A 13,155-nucleotide genomic window follows, 5' to 3' on the forward strand; every position below is an offset into this window, starting at 1 on the left:
AAACCAATACCAGTATTTTTGCACCGTGGAACACAATAGCAAATGTTAGGCAAAATGTTAGCCTCAGTCACCATTCACTTTTATTGTATGGAAAAATGGTAAAAATTAAAGTGACTGTGGCTAACATTCTCCCTAACATTTCATTTTGTGTTCCATGGAAGAAAGAAAATCAAATGGGTTTGGACAAGAGGGTGAGTAAATGATAATAGATTTTTTTTTTTTTAACAATCCCTTTAAATCCTGGTACTGAGTGAACATAATAAGCACCTGAAGTGGACACGCCTGTACTAACTGCAACAGTGCCGCTTGGACTTGATGAATAATTTTTCTGCACTCCATATCCTGAAGAAAACACACATAAAAAGATAAACATAGACCTATGTCTGTGTAGAAGCTCATGCTTAATATATGTCTTTACCTTGACACGGTCTATGTCAGTACATTATAATGATACTGTATAATATGCTTCAGGGGCATACCTGAGTGTGTGTTAACGTCACTGGTAGTTAAAACGCCACTAACAGGAAATAAATTGTTATGGAAGCCATACACTGTAAGCAAAGAATAAAAGATGTTATAAATTTGTGTCTGTTAGAGGACTTTGGTTTTAATTAAAGTGATTTATCTACAGACTGTATAATAGCATTTAGAATAATGCCAGAATATATTTACCAGTTGTGTTGCTGGTAATAAAATGAAAAAGCTGACGTGTGTAATTTTTTTAGTTGTTGAAATGCTTCCTCCTATTGCTGCTTAATATAAAGAGACAAGTAAGCCATTTGGCGGTGTTTGGGAAATCTGTTTGAAATAATTTTTTTGCAGTTCAGTTTAGTGAGGTGCAGATATTACACACTTCAGCTTTAAATATTTATGTTAATTAATGTGCATGTTAAAAGTTTAGATAAATTTATTGCTCAACCAATTTATCTAAATGTAACTTTGTAAATCAGTGCTCTTAAAATATGAACACTCTTAATAATATTATAAGTGTTTAAAAGAAGTGGCTTTGTCAAAGCCACACAGACCTGATAAGGAAGCTGGTAATGTGCTGTTGACAATAGAAGTTCCCATTGACATGTTGTTGGTGTTGCTTTGCAGGCCATAAGCATTACTGCCATAAGCAGTACCAGTGGAGACTGCAGAGGGCAGAGTGGAGCTCTTCCATGTGTATGAGCCTGGGTCAGTGTCAAGAATAGTGGTGTCATATTGCTCAACTGAGAACATTGAAGGAAACCCAAGGGAAAATTGTATCATTGAGAGGATACTCTTTCATTACTCAGGAGGCTTAGTTTACAAAAGTTTACCCAAAATGAAAATTCTCTCATCATTTATGCACCCTCATGTTGTTCTAAACCCAAATTACTTTCTTTCTTCCATGTAACACAAAAAATGATGTGAGGCATAATGCCTCAGTCTCCATTCACTTTCGTTGCATTTTTTATTAATTTTTAATTTTTTTTTACATACAATTAAAGTAAACATGACCGTTTGTGCTCTACGGAAGAAAGTCATACAGATTAAGAACAACATGAGGGTGAATAAATGACCAAACTATCGTTTCAATGGAGAGACACACACAAATGAGACAATTGCTGACACACAGTAGGGTACAATGGGGCTAAAGGCACACCTTAAGGAAAATTAGCTTTTTTCTGGTCACAAAATGTATCAAGATTGAATAAAAATATGTATTTTTATTGAAAATGTATGGAGCAACAAAATTTGTGTGAAAATAAATAATAACAGAGGGTTATTTTGATTAAAATTCAGTTTTAAAAAAAGGTGGTGAGGGAGCCTTTTACCCCACACTTGGTGATTTTGTGTAGATAGAGGGGCAATGATTATAGTGCAACACTTGCAAATAATGCAAATCATTTTGAGCTTTTTTGAGTAACAAATGTATATAATACTAACTCAAAATAACCACTTTAGAAAATGGTGCATGATTTCCTGTTAATTTCAAACACATTTGATATTTTATAACATCTCAAGTATTTTTTAAACAGATTAATCTCCGTTGTGATTGGATCAGTCAATGTGAGCCCACTTTTAACCTTTTTCATAACAAATCTATTTGCCCCTTTAAAAAATAAAATAAAAAAATTTGTTTTATGGGGGATCTTTTACCCCTCCAATAGATCCATTTACCCCAAATAATATCCTTTCACTTATTTGAGAGTTTTTCAAATCTTCTTATTTAATCACCTTGAACATGATAATGATAAATGATAAATAAGTATTTTGTCAACAAATAAACGTGTTAATTTCAGGGATTTTCATTAGCTAGATAATCTTGCAACATTAAAATATATATATTAAAAATGAGATAAAATTGTCTGAAAATCTAACTTTAGACACCACACACAAAGATTTCATGAATCAGGAAAATTTTGCAGCGTATAGTGTGTTTAGGAAAGTGGTAGTTTTTGTTGCTATTTAGTGTTTTGGGAGAAAATCAAATCAAATGAAGTCTTTAGCACCATTGTACCATACAGAGCGATAAAATGGATGTGAATAGCATAGCTCAGATGGTTTGATCTTGGACAAATGTAATAATAAATGTATAATTCATCTTGAAATCCCAGACTTTTGATTGTAGACATTGGTGTCATGGCAAATTTGAGCACAGTTTGAGATTTTGTTGAGATCTCTTCTGAAACTAGAGGAGACATATGTGAGGTTACTAGTGTCTTTTGCTCATTAGAAACAAATCTGAGAAATGTAAGACTTCAGCAAAAGTCTCTATTCGCTCTCCATATGATCTCATTGCTTTCTAGGTCAGAGAAGCAACAGTGATGTTAAAGAGATCTCATTTGTGTTTTTCTTTCCAATGGGAAGGTCTTAGTGAGAGCACTTTGGACAAATGTGGTGTCTTACAGTTGCATTCAAGAAGTATTAATCAAACCTAGTCATGCATGGTCTTTTATTTATCAACCTGAACTCTCCTAATCCAGCATTTGTTACCTGTCTTGGTGGAGATCTTGGCCTCTACTGTGGACCTGCGAGGTATAGGCAGGGGGGAGGAAGATGAAGATCGTGTGGGGCTGATGCTGGCAGAGCGTGATCTCTTCAACAGCTTCTTCACATCATCCAGCTCTGTCCCTATAGCAACAGCATTGTATTAGCCACAACACTGCCATCTAAACGTATCTTTCACTTTGCACGTGCCATCTCAAACTACTGGCTGCTCTAGAACAAAATCATAAAATAATGCCTGAACTGGCCTCTCAACTTCAATAATATTAAAAACCTTCAGCCTCTGAAAATATTGTTCTAAAGATTTGTTAGTTAAAATATTTTTTCCAAGATACAAAAGGAGTATTTTAAGTTCAAACATGTCTTTCAATCCATTTGTATTGTAATGCTTGTAACACATGGATCTTGTATAACAATAATTGATTTCCTAAGAAATCTGAATTAGAAAGAAAACAACCTACATCTAGTGGAGGGAGATGCACTCTGCAGTCTGGTCCTGATTGCTGTCTCTAGATATATATATATATAGAGAGAGAGAGAGATAGATAGATAGAGAGAGAGAGAGAGAGAGAGAGAGAGAGAGAGAGAGAGAGAAAATGGTTTGAATTTCAAATGTAGATTTTATACATATAACTTATAACAAGACAAATTGGCCTATATAATGTAGAAATAATTTATTAATTTATTATTTATTATTGAAAGCAGTACAAAACAGTTAAAGGGTATTATGATGATTATTATTAATCATTATTATCATACAAAATTAGTTATGCAAAGTTAGTTATACTGTATGTCATCAATAGGTTTGAATAATAATCTCACCTCTGCTCTGACTCCTTCCTCTAGTTGAACCTATAAACAGAGACCAATGAATCAAAAACAACAACCGATCACCCTTTTGTCTTTTATATATAAATTATGTTAATCAATTTTATTTGGATAAGGGTCTTACCATAGTCTTTTCTTGTGATCTCTGGAGATGAGTCACTTGAACTCCCTAAAGGTGAAAAAGATTACAGATTTAAAAACAGATTTCAGATTGATTTATATGCAAACAAGGTTTCTCAACTTTGACTAACCATCATAACGTCTTGATTGAGTGGTTATGTTTTTCCTCTCCAGAAACAAAGGGGAGCTGCAAGATTCTTGCATTTTTCTCATGCCCTCGGAGCTGGATCTTACTCTGGAACCTGAGTCTGTTCCAGAGGAACTCTCAGAAACTCCAGAGGCAACATCTGCCTTCTTGCCCTCACTCGCAGACAAACCCTCAGCCAGATATTCCCTTGATCCAGAGCCTATCCCACCTGCACTCACACCCACAGAGGCTGAGACAGAGGCAGAGACAATTTTAGACCTTGGCAAATAAAAAAAAAACTCCTAAAAAAAATAGATTTGTTGTCTTTCCCTGTGCATTTAAAATAAATGTTTTGTAGGCTTACAGGAGGAGAAATGAGAACTGTCACTGATTTGAGTTAAAATGTTCTTCTCCAGGCTAGTGGACCCTGAGTTACTTGACATTCCCTTGGATGATGCACTGAAGCCTCCTGGGTGTTAAAAACATTATTAAAAATAAAAGCTATTTTCAATATATCCACATATTGAATTAAAGGTCTTTTTGCGCTACATCCAGAGTCTGATCAACAAGAACTTTCCTATGATGTACATCCACAAAAGAGTTACTGAAATGTCTGAATAAACAATAAGGAGGAAAATAAGTAACTTACGAGGAGGTAAAGATGCAAGTCTCGTTGTAGAGATTGCTGTTCCACTGAAGCCTTAAAAAACAGACATGACACTCTTTAGATCACAGAACCACTAGTTGGCGCAGTCTTCACAAAACAAAGATCTTCCAAAAAGACTTTGGTTCAAAAGTACACAGTAATGACAAAACATTTGAATCAGTGCGAGAATAAAAGTTAATGACCATATCAAACATCCAACATCCTCACCTCTGTCTCCTGCACATCCTCCTGAATAGTTTCTATTCCCTCTTAAGTCATCCATTCCATATCAACTGATGAAAAAAAGAAGAAAAAAAATGATATCAGTTTGTTGTCACATTTCTTTTGTCTTTGCAAACAATTGCTTTTAAAAATTAAAATTCTCTAATCATTTACTTACCTTCATGCCATCCCAAATTTGTATAATTTTGCTTCTTCTGCAGAACACAAACAAAGATTTTTAGAAGAATATCTCAGCTCTGTAGGTCCATACACTGCAAGTAAATGATGACTGAAACTTTGAAGCTCCAAAAAGCTCATAAAGGCAGCATAAAAGCAATACACAATACTCCAGTGCTCTAATCTGTCTTCTGAAGTGATTTAATCAGTTTTGGGTGAGAGCAGACCAAAATATAACTCCCTTTTCCTGTCATTGCAGTCTCCATGGCAATCATGATTTCAGTCGCCATCTAGTGCTCTGCGAGTGCGTCCTACACTAGGATGTGTAATCGAGCTTGAAATCATGATTGCCATGGAGACTGCAATGACAGGAAAAGGGAGTTATATTTTGGTCTGTTCTCACCCAAAATCGAATAGTTTGCTTAAAAAGACATGGATTAAATCAGCTGAGTCATATGATTGCTGTTATACTGATTTTTTTAATTTTATTTTTTACCTTCAAAGTTCTGGTCACCATTAACTTGCATTGTATGAACCTGCAGAGATTTATGTGTTTATGTTCTGCAGAAGAAAGTCATACACATCTGGGATGGTATGACGGTGAGTAAATAATGAGAGAATATTCATTTTTGGGTCAACTATTCCTTTAATGTTTTTAAAGTAGCCAACCTTTGTCTAGATTTTAAATCTGTCTTAACCAACTTCATGAGGTATGCTTTTTTAAATGCATTTTGAAGCAATTCCAATTAATGCTTTCAAGATTTTTGTGTGTAACAGTTGAATTTTGGCACAGTACAGCATTCAGAAGAGTTAAAATACATAATAGCTTCTGTACACACAACCTTAAATGTTAGCTTATGGAATTAATTATTTCATGATTTATTCCTTTCAGAATTTCAGTGTTAAAATATGATTTGTGTTTACACAATGATTTATATTCTCACCAAAAGCTGGAGAGCATATACAGTAGTGTTTTACTGTATGTCTCCATGTCCCTGACAGCAACAAGTTTTAACAAGAAATGTAAACCGTTTGGGCACACTGATAAACAAAAGGATTTTTCTCTGTGCTGCACGACTCATATTTCAAGGCAAGCATGTTATAGAACGAAAGACTATTCCAGATCATATCCAAAATCTATGAATAATTGCGCACATAATCATAAATGAAAAATAATGCCAAAGGGGTAATATTTTGCTCCAACAAAAGACTAGACAAGTACAATTACAGAGTCTCATATTTACACTGTAGAGAGTGAAGCAATTCATAACTACCACACCCTCCTATTCATCTCATCTTCAAATTTCAAATGCAAGGTCAGCTACTGTTTTCACTCAAACCACAATAAATGAAAAAGCTAAACTCAATGGATGGCGTCGTATACACAAACAGCGCTATTATTGGTGATTGTCCATGCCAAATCCTATTCTGCCCTGGATCAGTCTCAATTTGTGTGTGTGAAAACTTAATTCCAATTGATTCCCACATCTACTGTGATTTTTAGAAAAAAACAAAAAACATAAAAATATTCAACTTTGAAATAAAACTTCTAATTAATGAAAGAAACCAATGCATGTTATCCAAAGATCTGATATCGTATGTATCATCAACACTAAGTCAGGTGTACTGCTGCAAAGAACTCTAATTGTTCACATCACATTTTAAACAAGTATTTCAGGGGAGCAACGGGTGGATGAAATCTTTAAGTTTCTTGAGATGCATTAAATTGCTTAACTGAAACACAAATGTACGGCATCTGCAATTCTTTATCTTCCCTTGAAAAATAGTTCAAGCAAGTGTGAAAGTAAAATCATCCAAAAATGCTTTACCTTTGATCCTGGAGAAGAGAATAAAGTAAGTCCACTTAAGAGTTGTCTGTGACCACCTGTGCAGTACAAATGTCGACACCTGACTTTTCTTTCCATTTTTACAAACAAGCCTCCACAGGACTCCTGGGTTGGATTTAAAGTGAGCCACTCCCCTGTCTTTTGGCAGGTATACAGACATACTTTTGAAGAAGACAATACCCTCGGGAATCCCAATTTTACCCTTTATGATTCTGCACACTATACCTTTTGGACATGTTCAGATGAGGACAGGTGTGGCTGGATGGTTTAGCGGTGCGTCAGAAAATTCACCTAGAAAAAGCAACACACATAAAAATCTAAGAAAGTAGGATTAATCTATGTAAATATATAAAAATATATTATAAATATATAAATCTATATTTATATATATTTATAGTATATATTGTTCAAGCAGTGTTTTTCTAATATATAAATCATTTTGGTCCTTTTTTAATTTGAAAGTCTATGAGAGAGTCTGTAAATGATTTTCCCAGAAATTAGGCAATGAAGATTACGATCCATCCCCAACATTTGGTAGGGTGCAGATATGTTCTGTCTCTCATTAAAACAACTAACCATATAACTGTGCACAGTTAAAAAACAGAATAACAAAATGATCAACTTTTAAAAGGGAGAAACCACTTACCTTATCTGATGTCATTGGCTGTGCATCAAATCAAACTCTTGCTGAAAACTCACCTGTTTTTGTTGTAATTTTGGTCCTTGATATATTTGAGAGTCTAAGATTGAGTCTGTAAATTAAAAAAAGATGAAGATTATAATCCAGCTCCAACATTTGGCAGGTTTCAAATATTTCAAATATAGCTCTGTCTCTCATTTAAACACACAGCTGACATCAGTGGTTCTAAATTGGTGGGTTGCGACACCAAAATGGGTTGCAGGTTTCATAGAGTAAAGGATAGAAAAACAATGTTTTTTTGTTTTTGAATTTTTTATCCCCTTTTCTCTGCAATTTGGCATGCCCAGTTCCCACTACTTAGTAGGTCCTCATGGTGGCGCAGTTACTCAATCTGGGTGGCAGAGGATAAGTCTCAGTTGAGACCGTCAATCTGCACATCTTATCACGTGGCTCGTTGTGCATGACACCACGGAAACTCCCAGCATGTGGAGGCTCACGCTACTCTTCGTGATCCACGCACAACTTACCACACACCCCATTGAGAGCGAGAACCGCTAATCGCAACCACAAGGAGGTTTCCCCATTTGACTGGGGCCAGTTGCTTAGGAGACCTAGCTGGAGTCCCTCAGCAAAAATACAACATGGCAAATATGGATAATACTGCAATATTTATATTTGACCCAGTGTTTGTTCCATGTGTTAGTCAGGTAAACCACATGTCTGCTGTTGTTTATGCACTTACAACATTTTTAATTTTTCTATTCGGTTTATGCTTATGTTAATCATTTTGCATATTGTTGGGCCTATGCAGTTCATTGTCGTTTTAAAACACTCCATGTTTGGTTTTATGAACATTATGGTTTACTCTTAAACAACATGGTACCGTTATAAGTTGTCACTTGATGTCCGAAGTGAAATCTGGTTCTGAAGGAAAACCAGTGTGCTCTATATCCTTATATACTTTTCAAAATATGTTGTACTATTTACTTGCTAAAAATGCACTTTGTTGTATTGGCTTTTTTGACATTGGCTTATTTTTGGTCAAAAAACAAAAGCATTTGCCTTTAATTAAACTTTGAAACATGAATAAAGTAATTAATTTACCTTTTTACTGAATGTGTGGAACAAATTATAGACAGAACATTTTTGTATGAACTGGGGTCAAAATGAGGATATTTTTGGTCTTAATTACCAGTAAGACCTTAAGTAATCCCCATTCAAACAGTACAGTCTATAGCTCTGAATGCAAGTATTCATGCATATCATCTTTAATTTAGGGCAATCACATACAATCATGGGGTGTTTTTTTGCAAGACATTGATTTGATTTGATGCTATACTATGGCAATTTACTGTATATTAGGCTACTTATTATGAATCACAAGCTCTAAAGGCATTTGAATCATAAAACAATACAGATGTTCCAAATGGCATCCATGTGCGTACAAGCCTTTTCCAAGGGAATAAAAGGGCGTTGCCTCTCTTGAGATCCATATGCCTATTTTTTTCTATTGATACATTCTTCAATCTGACCACACTCTGTTTATACAGAATGCACATGACTCACACAAGCTTTAACTCCACCCCTAATGCAGCTCTCTTTTTTCTGACTGATGTATTATACCCAAATATTCAAATCCCTACAAAAAAATACTGTGAGAGAGCATGATAAGTCTACGACTATACATTTAATCTCAGATAAAAGCCATAACAAGATAGAAACATTTGGTTCTTTGCATCCACCACTTTAATGCAGGGTTTCTTTTTTCTTTTTTTGTGCAAAAAAATTGTTCGCTGACTCGCCTGGCTATAATGATTCACAGCTGTAATTCATAGTGATTCATTCAATTCATCACCATATTCTTCCTGACTTTATACATGGGTTTAGTGAAACTGTACCACCAATTTATATTACCTTCTCTTCTGGAATTCTTTTAGTCCCTTTTAACTGTATGAGCCATGATTACAATTTTCATTTTCCAGACATTCATGATCAATGACTGAAATAGGTTCAAACGTTCACCAATTTTCCGTCTTCTTTTTTTAATTAAAAAATGATAATTATGAGGTGCTGAAATTTCAGTTGAAAACAATGAAATAAACACGAAACTAGAGCAACTCATATTCATTTTTCTGTTTGTTATATCTAAAAGTTACATGCCGCCAAAATAATTTATTTTGAATTTATGACAATTATTGTCTAATAATTTCCCCTCAGACTATATTCATATTATAATTTGTACTTTGTAATATAATAACAAAAGACTTCAATAATCTTGTATCCCTGAAAGCTTATGGGGTGATGCAGCAAATGCCTATATTTGCAAATAAATATATGAGTACAAAACATTGTAGGTTAATTTATTAACTTCCTTCCTGCTGAAAATAAAAAAGAAGCTAAAAACCAGACTAAGATGGTTGGCTAGTCTTAGCTGGTTTAAACTTATCTCCCAGCCTGACCAGCTAAATATTGCCATACCATGACCCCTCTACTGGCCAGCCTGGTCGACCAGCTAAGACTTGTCAACCAGCGCCATCTTTGATTTTTGACCGTAATGATACCATTCAAAAAGCTCCTAGATCACATATGATTTTCCCGCAACTGAATTTTCTGGTCTACTGCTATTTAGTAAAAAAAAAAAAGTCAATGTTTCATCAGCGGAAAGATAAAAAAAAAAAAAAAAACACTTTTACCCTTAAATGAATACATTGTGTCCTTAGAGACCTGGGACCTCATGCATTTTTTTGGGAGTTGTGCCAACACCTCTTCAGTATTCCTAAATCTCTCTCTTATAAATAGGGTAAAAACAAAACAAAAACAATTATAATGGCTTGAGTACAAAAAGTGTATGAGCCGAGAAAGTGTTATGTTTTTTGTGTGTGTGTGTGTGTGTGTGTGTGTGTGTGTGTGTGTGTGTGTGTGTGTTTTTTACTTACATATACTATATTTATAAAAATATTGGATATCTATATAAGATGCTGTGGAGCAGAGGAGGGTGGGGCCGGGCTGGAACGATGCACTCAACAGCCTGATGGGGCACGCAAGGGATAAAGGCGGGCGGTGACGACAATTTGAGAGAGACGGAATTACAGGCAGCTGGCCTGTGTGTGGTTATGTTTGTGGGTTTTTCAAGTTGATCATTAAGATTTTATTTATATTATTATGCTGGTTCTCGCCTCCTCCTTTCCCATTAACCCCCTTACAGTTACCTTCACAGGGTATCTATTTATTTATTTATTAAAGAGAAATGAGTACTATAGTTATACAAATAAATACTATATCACATAGATTTTTGTACAACCATGAATTATAAACAATGGCTAATCATCTGTTTTCCATATGCATGTACACATACATATTATACATGTGATTTGCTATTCAAGGTGGCACTGTTGTTTCAGTGATTGTCTTGATTTATATTTTACATTGCTATTTGATGAAGAAACAACATGGAAGTTAACTAGAGGAAGTGTAACACATGAACAATATGATATGACTCTTGTCATTTGAGTGTACTACTGAAATTATGTAAGTTTTGCATCAATTTAGATTCAATAACTGCCTGAGAAACTACATGTGTAGCTAATGTGTAGATTATGACTGTGTTCCAAAACTTGGTCTCCTGCCTACTTACTGTACATAGGTAGCTGTCTTCTATGGCAGTGTCCTTACTGAAATGATGCCTCACAAGAGAGCAAGTTGGATGCTCTACATATGAATATGCATCCAAGCTCCATGCTAAGGGCACTAAAGGGATTTATTTTTGACGTACCCGGCAGGGCTTCGCAGCGGGGCAGAGCAGGTAGTACGGCATTGGGAGGCGAAAGTGTGTCCCGAGGCTCTGGTGCTGAGAAAAGACTCAAAGCACTTACCTTGCTCCGCACCGTCAGGGCGGGTTAGTGACTGAGGAGGAGGTCCAGCGACGGCGTACTCTAGACTCGTCAGAACCGGCCGGCCTGGGGGACAGTCGTGGCTTGGCTGGAGGCGGGAGGTCCTCATCCAGGGGACTGTCGAGGTCTAGAAGCGGGCCAGGTGAGGTCATTGGCGGGCCAGGTGACCCAGAGACAAAGGAAATCGTTCTTTTATTGAGAATGTGGGCAAATGAAATAAATTAAAATAAAGATTCTCCTCCTGGCCCTCCACCAGGGGAGGGAGTGGTCTGCTTACCAGCTATGGAGCGAACGTCTCGGCCTCTGGGTCGATCGTCTCAGGAGTGCCTGGAAGCCTTCCGGGTCCTCGAGGGGGTCCGTGAGACGGGGGATGCGCTTCCTGTGGGGTGCTCGACGCTGGGGCTGAGAGCTGGGCCTGGGTTGAGGCGGAGCACGTTTCCTAGCCGCAGGAGGACGCCCTCAGCGAGCAGACAGGGCTTGGCCCGTGGCGGCAGGGTTGCGGCAGGGCAGGATGTGTGAAATTGCCTGCATCTGCTTTTTCACCACGGAGAACTGCTGGGCGAAGTCCTCAGCGGTTATTGAAGGGCAGAGGACAGACTTATTGAATGCTGAGTAGAACTGGATTAGCAGAGTCTGTGGCAGGTCGAACTTCCTCAGCTGGCAAAGGAAGTACAACCTCTGCTGGGCATTTTTAACAGTGGAGTCAGTGTGGGTCTCCCATTTCAGGCCCTGTGAGATGGTAGTGCCCAGGGGTGGTTGCACCAGCTGTTCATATGTTACAACTTAGCCTAGTTGTGGCGTAAATGGACACTAAGTCACAATTTACGCATTGCTAAATATGTGAGTGTTGCACCATTAAACTTAGGTAGGACGTAACCCTATGTATAAACTAAATATTTACGGAAGCCTCTGACCATGAGTAACGATTTGAATAAAAAAGCAGACTAAAGTTATGACATCAGGGAGCTCATGTTTTGGTTGACAGGCTTCAGTCCTTTCGACATATATGATGATGTTGGCATTTACACTCATTTACATTTACAAGAGAGAAAAAAAAAAACGTACTTTTAAACAGTTCTTCAGCATGAAACCGATCTAATGGTGTTCTCCGCCTGGTTTCATGTTTCAACATATACAAAATATAAAACAGATTTTAAAATGAATAAATATCTATTTTTCCAGCCTGTTGTATTAATATATATTTATTTATTGTCCCTTATTCATTTTAGGTACAGTTATTGAATATTGTTATTTACACAAGCTAAATATACCATTAATGAAATCTTGTTTTATGACATATTGTATTTCAATGGGGATATCATTTATTACAGCTGACAGTTACGACAGTTATGATCAAACTGAAATTCACTGCTGTTTAAAGCTCCTGTGTACAAATTTGAACGCTGCTTATTGGATCAGTTGAGGTTAACGTCATATTATGCGACTACGTATTACTTTACGGAGAGCTTATGACCTACTAGTTAAGTCTTGCCTTAAGAACAGGTGGTGCAACCAAATAAGCACTGACTTAGTTACAAACTAACTAGTAGTTACTAAGCCCTTAGTGTGAACTTTTCATCTCAACTTAAGTGAGACCTTACACATAGCTGGTGCAACCCTACCTAGGAACGTGAATGACTCAAATGCTGCCAGAGTGCTGTTTAGAATGGTGAGTGGGGTCA

The 13,155-nt window shown here is 36.5% G+C and overlaps 1 protein-coding gene across 4 annotated transcripts in view; it reads right to left on the reverse strand.

The window, feature by feature from the left end:
* Positions 1-7,015, reverse strand: part of LOC127660447 (collagen alpha-1(XVII) chain-like) — a 28,204-nt gene extending 21,189 nt beyond the window's left edge. For 2 of the 4 annotated variants that reach the window (XM_052150673.1, XM_052150671.1), the window contains exons 1-12: positions 6,926-7,015; positions 4,926-4,990; positions 4,701-4,751; positions 4,416-4,520; positions 4,056-4,301; positions 3,929-3,973; positions 3,799-3,828; positions 3,438-3,485; positions 2,965-3,102; positions 1,026-1,214; positions 480-551; positions 268-342 (exon numbers count right to left, since the gene is read on the reverse strand). In XM_052150673.1, coding sequence (XP_052006633.1) covers positions 268-342; positions 480-551; positions 1,026-1,214; positions 2,965-3,102; positions 3,438-3,485; positions 3,799-3,828; positions 3,929-3,973; positions 4,056-4,301; positions 4,416-4,520; positions 4,701-4,751; positions 4,926-4,980 — 1,054 coding nt within the window. In that variant the 5' untranslated portion in view covers positions 4,981-4,990; positions 6,926-7,015. Of the gene's footprint in view, positions 1-267; positions 343-479; positions 552-1,025; positions 1,215-2,964; positions 3,103-3,437; positions 3,486-3,798; positions 3,829-3,928; positions 3,974-4,055; positions 4,302-4,415; positions 4,521-4,700; positions 4,752-4,925; positions 4,991-5,097; positions 5,135-6,925 lie in introns of all 4 variants that reach the window. The other 2 variants (XM_052150672.1, XM_052150674.1) reach the window with 2 other exon arrangements.
* Positions 7,016-13,155: the final 6,140 nt, after the last annotated feature.

The sequence above is a fragment of the Xyrauchen texanus genome, chromosome 20 (genome assembly GCF_025860055.1).
Source record: "Xyrauchen texanus isolate HMW12.3.18 chromosome 20, RBS_HiC_50CHRs, whole genome shotgun sequence".
NCBI lineage: Eukaryota > Metazoa > Chordata > Actinopteri > Cypriniformes > Catostomidae > Xyrauchen > Xyrauchen texanus.